Raw genomic sequence first — 21,485 nt, forward strand, 5'->3', positions numbered from 1 at the left:
GGGAGCACACGGGGCTCCGCCCAATACAGCATGGGAAGTGTGACAGTGCCCCACCCAAGAAGGAAAGATAAACAAAGCAGTCAGAATGGCAGAATTAATTATTGAAATACCAATCACACAGCTAACGAAAAAACAAAAGCCTTGACCGAGGAACAAATAGCGAATCTTTCGGAAGCTCAGTTTAGAGCCATAGTTATAAGACAGCTTACAGACCTAACAGCGGGGCTGAATCAAGACTGGGAAGGAACAGAGGCTAGTCCTGCTGAAATGAACAAAAATACATACAAGACAAGTGGTGAGGAAGGGAAAGCCATGGATCAAATCAACAAATTGTTACTTAGGGAGAGAACAAACAGTCAACCAGTGCAGAAAGAGGAAACAAAGAGTGAGGAATATGACGAGAGGCTCAGAAACCTCTGGGACAGCTATAAGAGAATGAAAATTCGGGTTATCGGATTGCCAGAGGGTGAAGAAGAAGAACTAGAAATAGAAAAATTATGTGAAAAAATAATGAAGCAGAACTTTCCTAACTTGGGGAAGGAGGTGAACTTACAGGTCCAAGAAGCACAGAGAGTTCTGGATAGACTGGACCCAGGGAGGACCACACCGAGACACATTATCATCAAAATGTCAAAAATTAAAGATAAAGAGAGAATCTTAAAAGCAGCAAGAGAGAAGAGAAGAATCATATACAAAGGGGTCCCAATTAGACTATCAGCAGATTTCTCAAAGGAGACTTTACAGGCAAGAAGGGACTGGCAAGAAATGTTCAAAGTAATGAAAATCAAAAACCTACAACCACGATTACTCTATCCAGCAAAGCTCTCATTCAGGTTAGAAGGGCAGAGAAAGTGCTTCCTGGACAAAGTAAGACTGAAGGAGTTTGTTAGGGCCAAACCACTGTTATATGAGATGTTAAAGGGACTTGTTTAGAAGAAGGAGGATCAGGACAATGGACATTAAAATGAAAACTGTATCACAACAACCAACAGCAGAAGCTAGGGAACTGAGGCAAGGGCAAACTAAGTAGGCAACGAGAAGGGAAAAAGAACTATAGGTAAGGGAAGCGTATTGGGGGGAGGTCAGTGGGAAAGGGAAGAGGGGAGAGGGAGGGAGATGGTGCAGGAATTGGGAAGCATAGTGGGAGGGAGTGGAGTGGACAGGAAGATGTTGAAAAGAACTATATGCAGGACCAATGGACATGGACAAGGGGAGAGACAACTGGAGGGAGGCGGGGAGCAGGGGGGAAGGAAATTGGGACAACTGTAACAGCATAATCAATAATAAAAAATTTAAAAAAACTTCATGGAACAAAATTTAAACTTTTTTTGAAGCCTAGTGATTTTTTAAGGTACTTATAGGCATTCTTATTTACAGTAGGATCTTTCATATCGGTGTCCTTTATAATTATATGGAGATGTATGAAAATGCCTGTTAATATAATGTTATAGGTTGTAGAAAACTCTAATTGTTTTTATTGAGAAAAAGTATTAAAGCAGTAAAAGTATTGAATAGAATTACTGAATGGTTTTGTTACCAAATCTATCAAGTTTTAATTATTAGGTTTCTTATTGTTGGTGTAAATATTATTTCTTCTGAAACAAGTATGTATCCATACCAAATGCACTTAGTTTAGTAATTATCTCATCAACATTAGAATTCATATATTCTGTTTCTAGTAGACATTGTATGTTTGTATGCCTGTATACACAAACAGTATAAATATATAACCAGATTATACCACCATGACAAGTACAGGCTCCCATACCTGCATTTTCTATTGCCGATTAATACAGAACTACCTTGCATTATTGTTTATGTCAAAGAAGAATTACATCACTGGTCACAGTATTGTTTCTGCATTTCTTTCTACTCTCTATGGATAACATGCTGCATGCCAATTAGATATGCAGTTCTCTCTGCTCAAAATGCTCTTAAATTCCACACCTATTTATTAAGTGTCTTCTATATATCATGTGTTCTAGGAACTTCAGATGTATGAATGAACACAATAGACAAAAAGCCCTGTTCTCAGAGAACTTAAATTCTAGTCATTTTGCCTGTCCTTCAGATTATAGTTCAGGGAATGTGCTTAGGACCTTGTCCCTGTATGTGATTAGGTCAGTCTATTATAGGTCTTATTCTAGAGAATTTATCACAGTTTTAATTTAATTTTTATTTATGTGAGCTTCGGACTTGACTCCTCCAAAACGATAGAGATGGGATTGTGCTCATTTTGATGTCTCTGTCACCTAGCATAGTGACTGGCACATAGTTGGTCTTATTAAATAATTATTGAGGAAATAATTGTGTCCCCAAAGACATTATTAAATAGTATCCAAATGAGCATTTTCATGAAAGATGTTATGTAAATTATATTCCTTTTTGAGTTATAGTGCCAGTATTGGAACTTACTGTTTACAATTGTGTAGTTTTTAAAAAGTGTATAAGGTGTTTGGGGCCATGTTGGTTATAAGTCAATAATCAATTCATTCATTTCATCAATTTGAGAAATGGTTCATCCCTATCATGTACCAAAATTACACTGGGCATGAGCCAATTGCTTTAGTGAAAACCGGCATGCTCCCTGGTTCTGTGGGGCTTACGGTGGAGGGGCAGCCACTGCTTTGTAGCTGCAGAGACTTTATGTATGAGATGATTTGTGTGTGCCATCCTGTGTTCTCCCCACAGCTAATAAAATGTTTTACTGACAGCAAGAGGGGTCTGGAATGGAAAGGATCTTGACTTGTTTTACTCACTGAAATTACCGAGAACATTTTCATTCTAATACTTCTGAGCTGTTTGACTTAGAAATATATAAAGTAAACTGCCTCCTTCAGGGTAGCCTTTAAGCTTTGCTTCCCTAATGTGCATCATCACGACATAATTCCTTTCTAACCCATTTTAAAAGATATTGAATTGTAGTTCATTGTACAATCTGCATTCTCAATTTGACCTCACCTCTCATTGTTCATTACTTTTAAGTGATGTTTTAATTGTGAGTATAATTGCCTCACTGATTAGAGGATTATTGAAGAATTAAGAGGACTAATATTGAAAGGTCTAACAGCTTTGTTTGCTCAAAATAAGGCCTGCAATAAGTGACTTTTTGCTTAAGAATATTGAAACCGCAAAGGTATTTATTATGTTTCACCACAAATCAAACTCTATTTTGACATGCAAGGAAATGAGCCATATAATTATGTTTCCAATACCAACTCTTACCATTTTGTGATTTACACTGAGGTCTCAAGTTTGTTAGCCAAGCCACTGAAGTAAGCCACAATGCAGGTAAGGACAAAATCAAGTCATGTGTTTGCTGCTATTTTTCTGAGGGGAGTTTCTTTCTTGGTGCTGGTGTCTGAATTTTTCTTTCTCTTTTCTGTCTCATTCCTGCTATTCCTTTGGAGAAGAAGGGGTCCACACCGAGGAGCTGGACAGTGAACTAGGTAAACCCTCCAGCCTGCTGCTGTTGCATGACTTGCCCTGAATGGTTTTGTCTCCAGCAAATTGCTTAACCTCTCAGTTTCTTTAGTTTGCATTCTCCAATTATGATTTTCATTCCAGTTTATCCACAGAAGGTCAATCTTACAACATGTGTGACTGACTGTAGACATCATGCAGAGTTGTAATAAATTATTTCTACAAAGAAAAAGTCTGAGTGAATTGAGACTACAATGAAAGGTAGCAAATGGGTGCTAGGTATTCTTGTAATTTGAGGATTAAGAAAAAACTGAGGGAATAATCCTTGCTGTGTCCGTTGAACTCTCTCTCATATAACCTATCTCGGCCTCATTTTGTTATTTGTTTGGTGTGGTAGTTATCTATGTAGGTAATACAAAACAAGCAAAGCAAAACAAGCAAAAGTCTATCAGATTAATTCAAGACTCATTATAGGAATGACAGTGATATAGTAATTTCAATGATTATTAACTGAATAGTTAATGTCTTTAGTATTATGTTGTTATTAAGTCATTGGCCACATGTTCATTACTGTAGTGAATGGCTTGAAAACCAAATGCTGTATTTATGTATACTATTTTTCTTATAGTGTATATATCTCAGTAAATCAAGTATTTACTACCCTAGCTATTGTAGTTTAGAAATAATTTACATTAGCAGAAAATGCCAAACATTTTTTGTCTTTGTTGTTGGAATATATTGAATGATATTTCCTGCTAAGTTAGCTGTGTAGTGTTCATCTTTGAACAATGTTAATATCAGTTTGCATTCCATCTGATTCCTCCACAGATGGAGAGATGAGAAAGTTCAAATTCTGGCTAAATTGTACAAGAAAGCCTTGGCTGATTGAAAATTGACCATAGTATATTTTTAAAATAAAAAAAGTTTGACATCAATATGAACGGAACTATACTGAGATCATTGAATCAGCCTAGCATTTTAAAGAGTGTCTTAACTTAAAATAATATTTAATGCAAATTATTATTTTTATTTGATGTTGTTAGGTAGATGAAGATAATTATGGTTGACTGGAATTATGATATACTAGAATTTAGCTTTTTTTTTTTAATGTTTGGAATGTATTCTGTTTTAAATGATGGATATACCAGTAATAGTCAATAACCATGGATAGATCTATTTTTAAACACTATTAATAAGTTGTCCTTGTAGTCAGTGTAGTAGGAATGACTTGAGATTCTACTTCTATATAATAGAACAATTTTCAACTGATTTTTTTTAAATTTTCAGTCCAGTGATATTAGATAATGTAATTGAAAAAGACAGAACTAGGCTTTCCAGACATAAAATGAGTACCTTAATCACTTGTTGAAACAATTCAAACCACTCTTGCTGCCTGACTAATATGTATGAGTGACTAATAATATGTATGTCTGTGCATAGCTGGTGGAGATAGTACAGCCCAGTACACAGCACACATTAATTTGCTTCTATTAAGTTTGAATACTGAAGTTTTTAGGAAAGAGGTGTCTGTTTTCTTTTTCCCAGGTAACTGTAATATTGTGGGAATTCTCCTATGATCTTACAGACTCTAACAAATAAGTTTTAGTGGCTGCATAGTATCCCTTCATGGCCATAGTTCTGGGTGGTGGTTTGGAAGTGGAGGAGTGGTCTTTGGGGTCAGATCAGGCTACCTAGTCTCAAATCTCCCCTCACTAGCTTTATGATCTTGGGCAAGTCATTCACCTTCTCTTAGCTTCCCTATCCTTATCTATAAAGAAGGGCTGAAAGAGGAGCTCCCATGGTGCTTGTTGAGGAGACTTTATAGATATGCCTTAATATTTGTGCCTGTGATCAGCTCATATTGTTTTTACCAGTTTTATTATTTATTTTTTAATTATATTTTTCCCAATTACCATTTAGCCCTGTTATAGCCCTCAATTTTGTTATTTATTACCTATTCCCTCTTCTTGGACTTCTCAGTACCTCCTTGTGGTACTTTTTGCCTTTAATATGGGACAGGAGATGAATATATATATACTGTAGAAATGGCCCAAATGCATCCTTGTAGGTAAAATAGAAATAGAGCTCTGGTTTTTGCCTGCATATGTCAACTCTAAAGAATGGTGTACACACACACACACACACACACATTTCTTTTGTCACTCCAGATTCTATTAATAAGCTCATTGCCCATTTTCTTAATAAAAGGGTCCTAATCTTAAACAACAGCAACTGTCAGGCTTTCAGTGAAAAATGCAATTCCAGGTGTAATGAGGAAAACCTCTCTGTAACGTGCCTCTGAGAGGCAGGAACTATTGGTGTGAGTGCTGGACATGGATCATTTGATTATAGACTTTTCATTTCTGAACTCTGTTGTTTGATCGGGGTCAATAGCTCCATTTTATCACGTCCTCTGTGATAACATCTTCTCAGAACTGAAAAGCACTTGCAAACCTTTTTTTGGACTTACAGGGTATTCATGCGCTGAAACCAACTAGGAGAGGTTGAGAGGAGGAAATGAAGTCTCCTGAACAAAAATAAGTCATAGTTTTGAAATTTATCTCTGATTATGAACATGAGTCTCAATCTGTATCCTGACAAATCCCTTTTGAAAAGAATTTAGAACATTTGACTGTTCCATATTTGCTTTTGTGGTGACAATTAGCACAATGTGAGATTTTCAGAGACAGGAACGGCAAGCAGACCATACAAATCTGTCCTGTTCCTCATCTGCTTCCCCAGAACAGTTGCCATTGTTTGAGCCTATGTGCCAACCAGGTGCTGTGCAAAATGTTTTACAAACATGCTCCTGTAATCTGCAGTCAACCTTTGTGGTAAATTCAAGGGAAGGATCTGCTTCCAAGATGTTAAGTAACTAACCCAACTCCAGATTTATGAGGTGGTGGAGCTAAGGTTCATCTCAGATCTGGGCAACCCCAGGTGAGCCTTGGCTGCCTGAAATCTCTGTGACAGGCTGAGCAGTCTGATCTGACATCTGATAGTTGTTAAACAAGGGCAGGGGCATTGTGGCTCTTTAGGCATCTTCGGAGTGTTTGGTAAAAAATAGGTCATGTCATCTTTTTCTAAGTTTCAATATTTTCTGCTATTTTCAGTTTTTTTAAAACCAAATGGCAAATTTGAGGACAAACATTTCTGTTTTAAGCAGTAGGGGACTAATTCCTGTTATTAAATTAATCATCATTTTAGAAGTGAGAAATCAAAATCCACCTTTTATTTTAAATGAATTTTACTTGAAAAAACTGAAAAAATTTTGGAATTTGCTATCTATCCCAGAAGATGTGTTTAAATTTACAAATGTTCAGAAATGCTAGTTGGCAAGCCTCATTCTCTTTATGACTGGGTGACAGGACAGAGTCAGAAGTGGCACCTTTTCTTGTTCCCTCCCAGACCTCCATCAGAGCACTTACCCTGTGGTGTTTGACTTGTCTACTCAGGTGGTGCACTTGTAATTGTCTTTGTGTCCAGGTGCCTAACACCATCTCAGGCACACAGTAGGCATTCAACAAATGTTTAACAAATAATGGAATGAATTGAATGTTTACCGTTTTCCCTATTTTATCTGAAGATAATAAGGCCAAACATTTAAGATTGCAGATTTTGAAGAGAGAAGTGGCTAATTAAACAGAATGTGGTCCCCTCACACTCACCCATTTTCTGCCCCATGCCAGAACAAATAAATGACTGTGCACCAACTTGCATTTTTTTTTACTCTTCAGTTTCCCCGTCTTTTGGAAACATTTTCCTGGTTCATTTTAATTTAAATGGTGATTTCCAGCTTCGTAAGGGAAAACCATTTTCCCAGCATTTAATTTGCATTAGTCCGCAAGACTAATTTTTACCATATTTATCAACGTCTGCAAATTGGACCCATCTTGCATTTTAGTAGCTTACTCCCAGAATTCAAAGACTTCCTTAAAATCTGCTAAGTTTTTTTTTTTTTTTTTAATTAAAAAGGGGAAAACCTTGTTTCTTTGTTTGCAAACATGTAACATGGAGCAAAAACCATGAAATTAATGTGTCTTTATGTGCAGCCAAATTCAAGCAAAACATAAATTTTGAGCAATTAGCCTGTGTGTTTGGGTGACACATAGGACCCCATTCCAGTATGGAACTGTTTGTGACATAAGTAAGCCCTGATGAAACAGTCACTATTTGAAAATAGTGACCAAATGATTCCTTGAATTTAAAAAAATCTAATATTTCAAAATAAGTGATATTTCAAGTGTTTGTAGTATTCCATTAAAGTTGGTCTTAGTGGCTACTTCCAGGAATAATGGTTGACTTTGGAACACTGTATTGTACAACCTTGCCTTAACTATGTATTTATGTATGTATCTGGGTGGCTTTCAGATTAAGTTGTATAATTGTTCTCTTCCTGAAAGAATTGTTTAATGACACAAAACAACAACCTCTTTGCTTCTTTCACCAATTCAGACTGTCTGTTGCAGAAGGCTTTTTTCACAGTGAATTATAACAGAACTCACTGCTACCTAGTTAATAAAGTGCCAGCCTTTGATATGAAACTTTACAAAGTAAAGTCCAGTAGAGCACAGTTGAGTTTTCAAAAAGACACATATGCCCCAATGCCATTTACCACCACATTTAAATGAAATAAGATTTAATAAGTTTTTGGAGAGCAGGACCCATCTTTCTGCTTTCTAAGGCAGACTGCTGGTGAAGATAGGCCTGCCCAAATATAGCAGCTGAGTGATAGATTCAGGAAATTCAAAAGCCCAATGCAACTGGACATTTTTACTTACTCAGTAGCATTGTAATTAGGAACAAGGGGAAAATAAGATGGAAATTTCATTTTATTCCAGGAAAAGAAAAACAGCACTATTATATTGAACATGAAAAGAAACTAAATTTTATTCAACTTAGCCTTTGTGTTAAGGTAGTCTAGAAGTAAAATGAGAAAACTATAAATATTTAAGATGGCATCTAGGCATTCAAGGCAAATTTTAACTATATTTTTATTAAAATCTAATTTAATAATTGACTCAGAATGAAGGCACCTGGGACTACATGTTGATAAGTTTCATTTGCTTGTAAATAATAGTTCTTCATATAGAAAAATACATTGATAAAATAAAAACAATGGTTGCTTTTCTTTTAGGATACACAGTTTTAATTGGATTTAAGGTACTTTTATAAGTTTCTTCTTTTGCCCAGCTTGTTGAAAATCCCTAGGCTCTTTAAGAATATGCTGTTCTTACTCTGAATATTCTTTTATTTTTCAGAACTGCCTGCTGGTTGGGAAAAGATTGAAGACCCTGTCTATGGCATCTACTATGTAGAGTAAGTGCCTGCCAATCCACACTTCGGTTTGTACCCTCTGTCATTATGTACATTTATGCTGTATAGAATTTGCCATCATTATAAACTATAAACTAAATAATGATAATAATATAATTTTATAATGAAAATATATGTCTGCTTTAATGAATGAGAAAATATTCAGCAAAGCTGAAGACATAAAATTTTATTACACAGTTCATGCGGGCCATAGCTGTGTTTTTTGTTTACCACTACATCACCAAGGCCCAACATAGTCCTGGTGTGTGGCAGGTACTTAGTAAGTATTAGTTGAATGAACGAATGAATGAATGAGAAAAGCAAAAACAGAATAGACCAAATGAGTAGGGACTACCTTCAGGAGGAGAACTTGAATGCCTATTTTTGCCCTTCCCAAGTCTGAACTTCTTAATAACTACTTATTTATTCATTCAGACTGTCTGTTGGGTCAGACAAATCTTAATAATGTATGAAATGTTGCTAAGATTAAGAAGGGAATTAAGAACTAGCCTAACCTGCAAGATCTTGTATGCCTCTTTGTCTCTCCTGTGCCTGAGGCCCATACACTTGGCTCCTGTTTTCTATTTTTAAGAGTCTCAAGCCCTCAGCACGACCTCTTTTCTGTGCACCTTATTCTAGAATTGGACATACATTTTGTCTTTTCCTTCAAGCTATCAATTAGTAGGATGACACCAAAGAAAATAAACCTAAGTGTTTAAACATTGAATAAATATGCTTTATATCATTTTCTCTGAGAGATATGGGAAATAAATAATTAAAGATCCTTTGAAAGAAATAACTGCCATATAAATGTCCTGTCATCATATTCCTGTCTGCCACAATGAAAATAACTGGCAAGCTTTCTTTCCCACATGCTGCTGGCAATGAAAAGTTGTTTGTGTACAGCCCGGTGATAAGAACATATGATGTAAAAATGCCAGGCTGTAAAATGCTCAGCATCTCATTGTAAAAATTATTAGTTCATTATAGCAAGTGTCCTTGGCCTTTACTCACATTGCCACCTCTTTTCCTAATAGGGAGGATTATGATTTGGGGCATCAGAAAGGCAAGCTCAGTTGTTTCTCTGACTCTATAAAATAAAATTCCTTTGTGTGTCCAGCAGATCATCTTTCTCACACATGTCCAGTGAGGTTCTTGTGTATTTGGGGCTCATTTTGAGTGCTCTCTCAACTAATACGTGTTTTAAGAGAAAAGGAACAGGTAACACATCTTTGATGAAGAGACTTGGTTTAAGGGTGAAGTTGTTTTGTTAACTATACACTTTTCTTCCCTGTATCTTTTCAGATAAAGAAAAATATGAATATATTTATGTTTATGTATATTTACAGAACATATGTGTGTACACATGCATACACTAATTTAAAAGGAGCTGGCCTCATTAGTTTTGAGACCATCTGAACTATCTGGGTCTTTGTCACTTTGTACATATCATTTAGGTTAGCTACATTTGGAGTCCTTTTGCCTACAGCTTATACTTTTAATCCTGACTCCATGTCTGTTAATCAAAATAGTTGAAAGATATTGGTGGAGTCCTTCTTTTAACTTTATTATTTGGGTTAATGCTTATGCATCCGTGAACTCCATCATAGAAAGTTACACAGCAGTTCTGGCATATGTTACCAAATCATCACATCTCCATTTTAATATCATTTTTTGAATAATTCTGTAATCTAATTCTTGTTGAATTAAAGCAATTTACCCCATCAGGTGATTCCTTAAACATTTGAGAGTCCTGGGATTTGAAAGCAGGCAGACCTGAGCTTGCATACCACTTTACTGTTCACTAACTATGTTATGTTAGGTGAGTTATTATTTAACTGCTCAAATATTTACCTTTTTTTATCCATAAAATATAAATAATAATAGGACCTAACTCTTGGAATTTATTGAAATTTTTAAAATAAAATAGGTATAAATCTCACAACGCAATGCTTAGTACATATAAACAGTCAGTATTGGAAATCATTTTTCTTTCCTCTGCCTAACTGCACATTTGACACAAGAGGGTCAGCATCTCAGACCACCCGCTTTGTTCAGTTCTAATCATGGGAGGTGGCCTGATTGGCATTTGCTTGTGGGATGAAATGTTTTCTGACTGGGTACTATCTGCCTTCTGCTCCAGCCACATCAACAGGAAGACACAATATGAGAACCCAGTTCTAGAAGCCAAACGGAAGAAGCAGCTTGGGCAGCAGCCGCAGCCACAGCCGCAGCCGCAGCCGCAGCCGCAGCCGCAGCCGCAACCGTCAGAAGGTTGGCTTTCTCCTGATCTGTGGGCTGAGGAGCGCAGGGCGAAGCCTTGGCGCTGACACCCCCGTGTGGTCAGAACTGGCCTGGACTGTCACGTCCTCCTGCTGCCCTGAGGACTCCATGTCCTGCGGGGAGGAATATAGAGCTGCCAGAGTCCCTACCTGGGAACCCAGACAGCTCAACGGGGGGACCCCACTCACAGGCACCAAAATCTCCACTTTAATTTAGAAAGGAGCTGTCTTTCGATTGGAGAACTTTCTGATGGTGAAAGAATTCTCTTGCCCCAGCAGCCTTTGCACAGCAACTGGCGCCTAAGTCCAAACCACTTTTAGCACCTTAAGGGGAGTTACCGGGTATGAAACTAACTTTTACTTTTAGAGACATTACATGCAAGTATCACAAAAAGCTGATGATTTGAGAGCTTTTTTAAAATTACAAGTTAACTGATGCTCTTTGTAAAAGTATGAGCAATTCAGGAGTGTAGAATATTAAATTTTCCCCTGCTTATTCCCAACCTATCCTCAGTGATAAACCCTGCACGCAGATTTTCTAGGGATATACAAATATGTATATTTTAACAAAAATTAAGATCATATTTTATATACATATATATTGGGTTGGTCAATAAGTTCATTTGGTATTTTCCATAAGATGGCTCTAGGACTGCTGAGTTGTCTTTAATTTCGTTTGAAACAATTTCGTTAGGTTGTATTGTGACAGCTGTCATATCAGTGTGTAGTTACAAAAAAATTTATCAAAATTGGTGAATTTTTGTATAGTCATTTTAATATTGAAGATAGAAGAAAATACACAACATTTTTGGCATATTATGCTTTATTATTTCGAGAAAGGTAAAAAGACAACTGAAACACAAAAAGATTTGTGCAGTGTATGGAGAAGGTGCTGTAACTGAGCGAACATGTCAAAAGTGTTTTGCCAAGTTGCATGCTAGAGATTTCTCATTGAATGATGCTCCAAGGTCGAGTAGACCATTTGAAGTTGATAACAATTAAATCAAGACATTAATTGAGAATAGTCAACACTATACCACGTGGGAGATAGCCAACACACTGAAAATATCCAAATCAATAAAGTTATTGGTGAAAATGAAAAACGTGTCTTTTATTTTATGGAAAAAACTAAATAGACTTCTTGGCCAACCCAATATTTAAGTTTTGTGATCTGTTTTTCTCACTTAAATATATTTCTTACACATATTTCAAAGTTGGTTAATAAAGATTTATCTTATAATTTTTAATGGCTGCATTATATTCTGTTCTATGAATGTCACCACTTCACTTAGCCACCTATTTATTAATAGATGCTTAGGCTTTTCTTAGTTTTTTTATTGCACTCTTAAAACAATAGGCTTAAACACATGTGACTATCAAATATATGAATGTCAAATATAACACTTCTCTTATTATTATGTTACATGTAATAAATACAGATCATAGTGTGGAAACTGGCATACTTTTTCTGCAAATGGGCATATAGTAAATATTGTGGGCTCTGTTGTTCATGCAGTCTCTTGTATAACTACATGTACTCTCTGTAGCTGGGTGAAAACAGCTCTGCACAGTGTGAACAAGTGAGCATGCCTGTGTTCCAATATAACATCATTATATATGGACACTGAAATTTAGACTTCATGTAATTTTCATGTGTTATGAAATATTCTTTCTATTTTCAACCATAAAAGCCATTTTTTACTCACAAGTTATATAAAATCAGGCATTGGGCCCAGTTTGGCCTTTTGACTATAATTTGCTAGCCACTGCCATAGACTATTTTTTAGAGAGAGAAGGAGAATATTTGCCTATTGAAAAGTTCTCCTTAATTTCTCTTCTATTTAAAAAAGTGTTTTCTAATATTTTTCTGAGCTGGTGAAACTTGGTAGTGTTAGTGGAGTTTGGGAATGAGAGTGTTCAATTGAATATGTGAGCTGAGCTGGAAAGGAACTTTAGGGTCACTCACTGAGTTGTTTATGGGCCTCCACAGTGAATAGGACTATAGTGAGGACCCAGGAGTATTGGTAATGGGATCAGTTTGGAGTTCAGAGATGATAGGAGATAACACCTCAGCAAATTCACCTTCATCTGGCTTAGCAGCCCAGCCCCATATCTCAACTGCGTTAGAGAAGTGTCTCCCTTGTTGGGCTGACTTGAGTTGACTCTGTATATTTCCAGATGTTTTTTACTTGGTCTCACTTTGGACTCTCCAGCCAGAGAGAACTGGAGATTTATTGGTTATATCATAATATTTCTATCCACAAAGGTCTTAGAAAATTAAGAAACAGAGAAAGGTATCTTGAAATTCCTAATATAGAGGAGGATCAAATACCATTTAAAAAAAAATAGTTCTTGGTCCTTGGTTTTATTGGTTTGGCCATTTATAATGAAGAAGAAGGTGAATCCTAAGTGAGCTATTTATTCTTTTACTCCCTTTCTTGCAGAATGGACAGAAGACCATTCATCGCTCGTGCCTCCTGTTATTCCCAACCACCCCACAAGCAATCTGGAGCCAACCAGAGAAGCGCCACTTCAGGGTAAAGGGTTTTTATAATCCCATCATTATTTCAGTTCAAAAACCTAATTTTTTAAAGGTACTTTAAGAAGTGGAATCTTGTAACTCCCAACTCATTCCTTTGTTAACAGAAACCATAATGATTAAAATTCTATGTGTATCATTAATCAGAATTGTCAAAAAAGATTAGTAACTTTTCTGTATGCATTTCTACAGCTATTTGTAATGCTATAAAAGTAATGACTACTTGTCATTAAGGGTCAATTAAGCCAGGGTTTCTCAATAGCACAGTTGACATTTGTGGACAGCTAATGCTACTACATTGGGACAGTCCTGTAGGATAGATGCCAGGAGCACCTTTTCGCTATTGTGACAATCAAAAGTGTCTCTGGGTGGCAAAACCATCCAGAGTTATGAATCACTGATTGTTGACCACAGATAGTTAACAATTGTGTTAAGTAAGATAAATTGAAAACTAAGCATTAGATATTTCAAGATTTTAGCCAACGTGCTTGCTTTTAACCAAAATTTTTCTGTACATGTAAAATGGTTTGATGTTGTTGTTTTAAATTCTCATCTCTGATTCTTGTTGCAGTTTTGGCATTTATGCATGTTTTACAACATTTCATTGGGTCTCACTTATTTGAATTCACAAAAAGTTTGAGCCCCTAGAGAGGTTTATTTTTGAAAATTGAACGCTCCTGAATCTTGCTACTTTCAGGCCTCATTACTCTTCAGTGATTGAAAAGGTTTTCACGTTTGTTTGTTTGTTTAGTCTTTATCTTTTAAATAAGAAAAATAGAACAAGCATCTTATATGATAGAGTTGGGGAATATCTGTGGTACAGAACTGTTAAAAAGGCTATAAAATTTGTTCTCTTCATTTTTAAGGAGATACAAATAGAATAATTATTTTCTCTAATTTTGACTCCTCCGTTATAATTTCCATAAGAAAGAAATTGTGTCCCTGCTAACTGATATTGTCATGAGATTAGTATTAATATCAATTTATGTAAAATAATTCCTGCTGGCTTGGATGTACTTTTTATGGTGACAATGGTTTTAATAAAGATATAACAGTAGATAATAACATTAATTAATATCAACATGATTGTGGCTTTCTTCATATTTTTTTAAATATCATACTTCTTCAGCAGCCTCATGTTGTCTTACTTCCCCTTCTCCTGGTAAGTTAGCTACACTATCTTTTCAGTTCCTTAAACCTCATATTAGTTCCTTCAACCAGTGAAACTCGGACCATGTCAGAGCCTTTGCCTGTGCTATTCCTTCTGTAGCTCTCTTTTCCTGCCAGTGTTTGCTTTGCTAACTCCTACTCAGATTGTTCTGTTATATTCAGTCTTTCCATTTTATTTTTCTCATTTATAGAATTTATCAGTTTATAATTAGTGTTTATGTTCAGCTATATGACAATAGTTTCTTCTTTAGATTTTAAATCCCACAGGGCAGGAGACTGTTTTTTTTCACTGTAGGATACTGCAAACCAGGCAGGGTTCCTTTGATATCAATTTATTGTGGAGCAAAAGAATATAGGCGTATACACATACATACAGACATACATATAGACCTGCATACATGCATACATACATGATAGGCAGCCCAGCTTCCTTAAAGAATTATCTTAGAGGTTAAATAAATTAAAGCTTTAAAAGTTCAGATCCGGGTGCCAAAAACTTAGTGCACCAACTGAGGTAAGTGTCCAAAGCTACTTCTCTGTGTTAGAAGCTTCATCTTAATTCCTTCTTTTTTTCTAGGCCTTTTTTCTTTTTTCGTTTTTTCTTTGACTCTCTTTGTTCCCACTTGGTTTAGGATTTCGGAGAGGCTCACTGCACTCTCCCTGGGAACCACGCAGATTCTTCCAGCCCTTCTGCTGTGCGTTTCCATTCTAAGCCTGGTCTTCTAAAAGTTAGCTTCGTCACAGAAGGTGTGCTGGACAGCAGTATCCAGGGCCTTTACACAGTGGTGCCAAGAATGGTACCAACCTGACAGGGAAGCAGGCACCTAAGAGTTGTTCAAAGCAGATTTGGGGGCCAAGATGCGAGGATTCTGATTCACTGAGTCTGGCAGACTCTAACAATGAGTACATTTAATAAAAAGCTACACAAGTGATTCTCTTTCATAACCAGATATTAAAACTGGCAACTAACCAGCAGACTGGGATCTCCTGGAAAATGACATGTACCACAGGGCTGCAGCAGAGAGAGCTCCAAATTCACTGCTTGTGGGTAGAAAGGCATTGCTTTTCCCAAGCTTCATTAACTGATGACCCTCCCATACATAAAACACAATGAAATGTGCATAAATGTGAAATCCTCTGATCTTCCCTCCCTAGTTAAGCCTTGAAAAGGAGGTCAGTAGTATAATTTCAAAGCTCTGTTCATGTCTGTAATAAGTTGAAAACATACTAAGCTCAAAATAAGCTAATGGCTTTTAAAAATTCATTTTTACCTTTCTAACTTCGCCTATAATAAGAGTGAAAAGCTTAAACATCCACCCACCTCCTCCAGCCTTCTCAAAGACATGTTAAATCTCCTTTCTTTGTGCTGTTGCTCATTCATTTCATTCAGCACATGTTTTTGGAGCATGTAAATTGAAAGGGGCAGTATTCCACATACTGGATGAACAAGCAGAGATCCACACGGAGCTTATGTCTAGTGGTTGTGTATGTGCACACGTGCTGTCCCACACATGGGGCAGGGACACTGAGCCAAAGCACGAAACCAGTAAGTGAAAGGTAGACTGTGTTGGGCAGTGATAAATGCTAAGGACAAAAATGAAGCAGGAAAGGGGATAGGAGATGTTGGAGGAGGTGCTGCAATTTCTCATCAAGCCTCACTGAGAAGGGGGTGGCCAGTGGTGTCTCCGCAGTGTTTCCTTTAAGCCCTCAAACTCCCTAGAGCCTCTTCACACACACCCCAAAGCAAAATCCAAGAGTCATCTCACTTGTACTCAGTGGATGATTGCCATGGCAGCTGTCTCCCCACAGGGCCTGGTTGCAGTTGACATCATCTGCCAGTGCCTTGGCAGACAATCTTGCATGAGAAACCTGCTGTGTCTTTACTTGCTTTAGCCATGCTGATGGGGCTATGGCCTGTCAAACTTCTACCAGCCTTGGGACTGCCCTAGAGAGGAGGAGCCTGATGAGCAGACTTGTGACTCTAGGCAATATAAAGAGCCTTTTTCAGATCCAAAAACTTTTGAAATATGAAATTAGAAATGTATGTGTTCCCAGAGACTTTTTAAAAAAGGTCTTTTAGATCTAGCTAACTAAAAATAACTTAATAACTTTCTTTCCTCGGTGCCAGGCTCTAGAGCAGGGGTTACGGAGACGTTTTCCTCTCTTGTTTTTTAATAACACTTTTGATAGGAAAGAAATAGGGCACATAAGGAAGCTGTGGCAAGGACAGGAGACAGGAAGTATAATTAGGAGAACTGAAAGAGTCTGAGCATTTGGGATAACCAGAGAAATTCCAATAAGTTTTTAAATTACAATGAAATGCCCAACTAATGAAACACAAAACTTTTGGCTTCTGTACAAAATGTTATTTATGAATGTTACCAAGAAAATTCAATAAAACCTTAGGTAGTATGTTTGGGAATTATTTAGCTATGTATCTATTAATTTATTTTAAATAAATGAATTTAGAACAATATAACTCTTGTTAGTAAATATTTCATTTAGTTTACGTTTTGTATTTTGTTTTGTCTTTTAAAATATTCCAAGCCACTTGTTCTAAACTGTTTTTTAAATTAATTAATTTATATTTTGTTGCAAGGGATTGAACTCAGGGCCTCATATATGGCAAGGCATGTGCTATATCGCTGAGCTATAGCCCCGCCCCTAAACTGTTTTTCAAACAATAAATCTTAGCAGTGAACATGTCTAGACTATTTAACAAATAGTTAAAAGTTGCAAATTAATGGGAAAGATCAGCTGAATTTAGAATTTAAATCAAAGTAAAATTATAACTTTTCATTTTGAAAGTAGTGATCATGCATTTTTAGCAAATTATCCTTTGTGACCATGATGTGTTCCTTAATATTATCTACATTTTTTCAGAATGAATATTCTATTTGATTAAAAGCTAAAGATTTTGCTGATCTGGTTTTACAAGTGGGAGCCAACATCAAAGCAATACATTAGAAGCTGTATTGCAAAATATAAACTGTAACAACACAAAAGACACAAGACAAAGGCCCATTCCTTTTTCTGTGAAGGGCCCTGTGACTGCTCCATTGCTGCCACACCACATGAACTGAAACCGTGGGTGTGTGTCAGGTGATAGACACCGATTGGATCCTTCTCTTATATTTCCTTCTAGAACTTCATGCTACTATGCTACCTGTTCCATGTGCCCCTCCTTAAACAAAGGGGCCTAGGATCACCCCAATCACTAAAATCGAGAGAGGACTTTCTTAGACACTATGTACCCAAATACCCCCAGCACAGGAGCTTGGAGAATTATCTATAAGTTGTATCATCTCATATTTTGTTCACCTTTTCACTAATCATGACAATCCTTATACTTTTCTTGTTTTAATCTAGGCAAACCCTTTTTTACACGAAACCCTTCAGAGCTGAAAGGCAAGTTCATTCACACAAAGCTGCGGAAAAGCAGCCGTGGCTTTGGCTTCACAGTTGTTGGAGGGGATGAACCTGATGAGTTTTTGCAGATCAAGAGCTTGGTCCTAGATGGTCCCGCTGCATTGGACGGCAAGATGGAAACAGGTAGAGACACCACATGGCCGAGTACCATTTCTTGTGTGGTTAGACTTCTATCTAGCACCCAAACAGGACCAAACAGCATCCTGATTTCATGAGTTTATAAATCTAAAAACTTTACTATGAGCAAGGTTCCTTCACTATGTAAATGCATTCCCTGGTATAGAGGAAAACCTTAGGAGCCATTTCAACTTCAGGGAGCTCTTAGGGTGCTATTGAGTAAAGCAGTGATTTGCAAAAATTGTAGATCTGTTTGAATAAGTGATTTCTGAACTTGGATATCTACAGTGGGAATTTTTTTTTAAAGAAAGCTCCAACATTCTTTCAATGATCATATATTCTCACTGGCAGGAAAGACACTAGATGCTAAAAGAATACCTTATTAGCCATTAAAATAAGTAATAGAATTAGTCTCTTTGTGTCCTACTATACCATCCCCAAATCCAGTTTCAGTTCAGTTTATTATAGGTAGGTGCTTATATTATAATATTGATATAAATTTTATGTGTATTTTTTTAACCTCCAAACTCTTACCTTTTGCAGGAGATGTAATTGTCAGTGTGAATGACACTTGTGTTTTGGGACACACACATGCCCAAGTTGTGAAAATCTTCCAGTCCATTCCCATCGGTGCCAGCGTGGACCTTGAACTCTGCCGAGGTTATCCACTGCCTTTTGACCCAGATGATCCCAATACAAGTTTAGTGACCTCGGTGGCCATTTTGGACAAAGAACCAATTATTGTGAATGGGCAAGAGAACTATGATTCACCCGCCAGTCACAGCAGTAAAACAGGCAAAGTCAATGGCATGAAGGATGCCAGACCAAGCAGCCCAGCCGATGTGGCTTCAAATGGTTCCCATGGTTACCCCAATGACACTGTCTCTTTGGCTTCCTCCATAGCCACTCAGCCGGAACTCATAACTGTTCATATAGTCAAAGGGCCAATGGGCTTTGGTTTTACTATCGCAGACAGTCCTGGTGGGGGCGGTCAAAGAGTGAAACAGATTGTTGATAGTCCAAGGTGCCGAGGTCTGAAAGAAGGGGATCTTATAGTAGAAGTGAATAAGAAGAATGTGCAAGCTCTGACTCACAACCAGGTCGTGGATATGCTAATCGAATGTCCAAAGGGAAGTGAGGTCACATTGTTGGTGCAACGAGGAGGTATGTAGGTTTATTTTGTTCTTTGATTTTTTTTTTTTTTAACCCATAACCCATTGTCTAATGAACTGGTCTTCAGTTGGCTATTTAGGGCTTTTTAAATGTCTACCTTTCTAAGATTTTTTTTACTTAAATGTTTAGCAATGCATTCAGAGTATTTTCTGATTCTAATGCTAGCATCTTTAGAATAAAGATTGTGTTTATACATTATTTACACATGAGCAGCTAGAGTGATACTCTTAAATATAAATCATATTGTGTCTTTTAATGAGCATTAAGATTTAAAAACCTTTATCCTTTGATTCTCCTGAACCTAGCCTGCACGTCATATGTGCAAAATGTAGCTCCTGACCATTCTTCCCACCCTTTTCTCCCCTACTCACTGTGCTTTAGTCACCTGGCTTCTTTTCTGAAGTGCCTTTTGAACTCCAGGCCCCTTATGTCTCAGGGCCTTTGCACTTCCTGTTTCCTCTGCTTGGAATACTCTATTCCCAGGTCTTCCTTGGCTGGCTCAGTCTTATTCAAGTCTCCTCCTGAGAGAAAGCTTCACTTATCACTTATCTAAAGTAGCCCCTCCAACACCTCCATGTAATCACTACTGCATTACCTCATTTCTTCATAGCCTTTATCATGATTATCACAAGTCATTGATGTATGTGTGTGAGCATATATATATTTTTTTTTTCAGATTTAATGTGTTTTATTGATTAAAATATTACATTTGTGCCAATTTCCCTTCCCTCTGCTCCCCTCCACCCGGTGGCCCCCCTCCCTCCAGTTGTCCCCCCCTTTTAGATTATGTCCATTAGTTGTGCATACAGTTCCTCCCAACCTCTCTCCGTCTATTCCATTCCCTCCTACCATGATCCCCAATTCCTATATCATCTCCCTCCCTCTCCCCACTCCCCCTCCCTGTTGACCTCCCCCCAATATGCTTCCCGTACCCACAGTTCCTTTTCCACTCTCGTTGCCTGTTTAGTTTGCCTTTGTTTCATCTCCCCAGCTTCTGTTTTTTAAACCAGTCCCTTTAACATCTCATATAACAGTGGTTTGGATCTAATGAACTCTTTCAGTTTTATTTTGTCCTGGAAACACTTTCTCTGTCCTTCTATTCTGAATGACAATTTCGCTGGATAGAGTATTCGTGGTTGTAGGTTTTGGATTTTCATTACTTTGAATATTTCTTGCCAGTCCCTTCTTGCCTGTAGGGTCTCTCTTGAGAAGTCAGCTGATAGTCTAATTGGGACCCCTTTGTACATAATTCTTTTCTTCTCTCTTGCTGCTTTTAAGATTCTCTCTTTATCTTTAATTTTTGACATTTTGATTATAATGTGTCTTGGAGTGGTTCTCCCTGGGTCCAGTCTCTTGGGAACTCTCCTTGCTTCCTGGACCTGCAAGTCTATTCCCTTCCCCAAGTCTGGGAAGTTCTCCTTTATTATATTTTCACTCAATTTTTCAAGTTCTAGTTCATCTTCCTCACTCTCTGGCAAACCAATGATTCTTATGTTGGGCCTTTTATAGCTGTCCCAGAGGTTTCTGATCCTCTCATTGTTGCTTCCCATTTCCTCTCGCTGCATTGGTTGACTGCTTGTTCCTTCTCCATATTCCAGTTTGTTGAAATGAACTCTGGATTTTTTTTCCTCACCATCTGTCTCGTATGTGGTTTTGTTCCTTTCGTTATGAATGTTTTTCGCTTCTTTCTTATCTTTTTCCTGCTCTTTTGTGAATTCTGTAAGCCACCTGATAACAATGGCCCAGAACTGAGCCTCTGAGAGGTTTCTTATCTGTTCATCTGTCAGGTTCTCTATCTGTTGCCTGGTGAGCTGTGCCACCGGGATTTCTATAGTTGTCTGCCTCATTTTGACAGATACGTATTGTTTTCTTGGGCCGGCTGTAGGGGGCAGTGCCTGTGTACGCGTCACAATTCAGCGACCGGCGCCTGTCTGCGACCTATTTCGCAACCCTGTGGTGCTTTCTTTGGGGGCGGGGGTCCAAGATGGATTCACACAGTTATTCAGCTAGGAGACCGGGATCCGTCCTCCCGCCCC

At 37.5% G+C, this 21,485-nt stretch overlaps 1 protein-coding gene across 7 annotated transcripts in view; it reads left to right on the plus strand.

The window, feature by feature from the left end:
* The window catches only part of MAGI1 (membrane associated guanylate kinase, WW and PDZ domain containing 1), a 671,948-nt gene that overhangs the window by 572,346 nt on the left and 78,117 nt on the right, over window positions 1–21,485 (plus strand). For 6 of the 7 annotated variants that reach the window (XM_090283881.1, XM_090283876.1, XM_090283877.1 and 3 more), the window contains exons 7-12: window positions 3,414–3,449; window positions 8,685–8,742; window positions 10,883–11,013; window positions 13,466–13,558; window positions 18,100–18,282; window positions 18,820–19,440. In XM_090283881.1, the coding sequence (XP_090140007.1) occupies window positions 3,414–3,449; window positions 8,685–8,742; window positions 10,883–11,013; window positions 13,466–13,558; window positions 18,100–18,282; window positions 18,820–19,440 (1,122 nt within the window). The remainder of the gene's footprint in view (window positions 1–3,413; window positions 3,450–8,684; window positions 8,743–10,882; window positions 11,014–13,465; window positions 13,559–18,099; window positions 18,283–18,819; window positions 19,441–21,485) is intronic. The other variant, XM_090283880.1, reaches the window with a different exon arrangement.

Source organism: Furipterus horrens, unplaced genomic scaffold (genome assembly GCF_987537825.1).
Source record: "Furipterus horrens unplaced genomic scaffold, mFurHor1.1.pri manual_scaffold_7, whole genome shotgun sequence".
Classification (NCBI taxonomy): Eukaryota; Metazoa; Chordata; class Mammalia; order Chiroptera; family Furipteridae; genus Furipterus; species Furipterus horrens.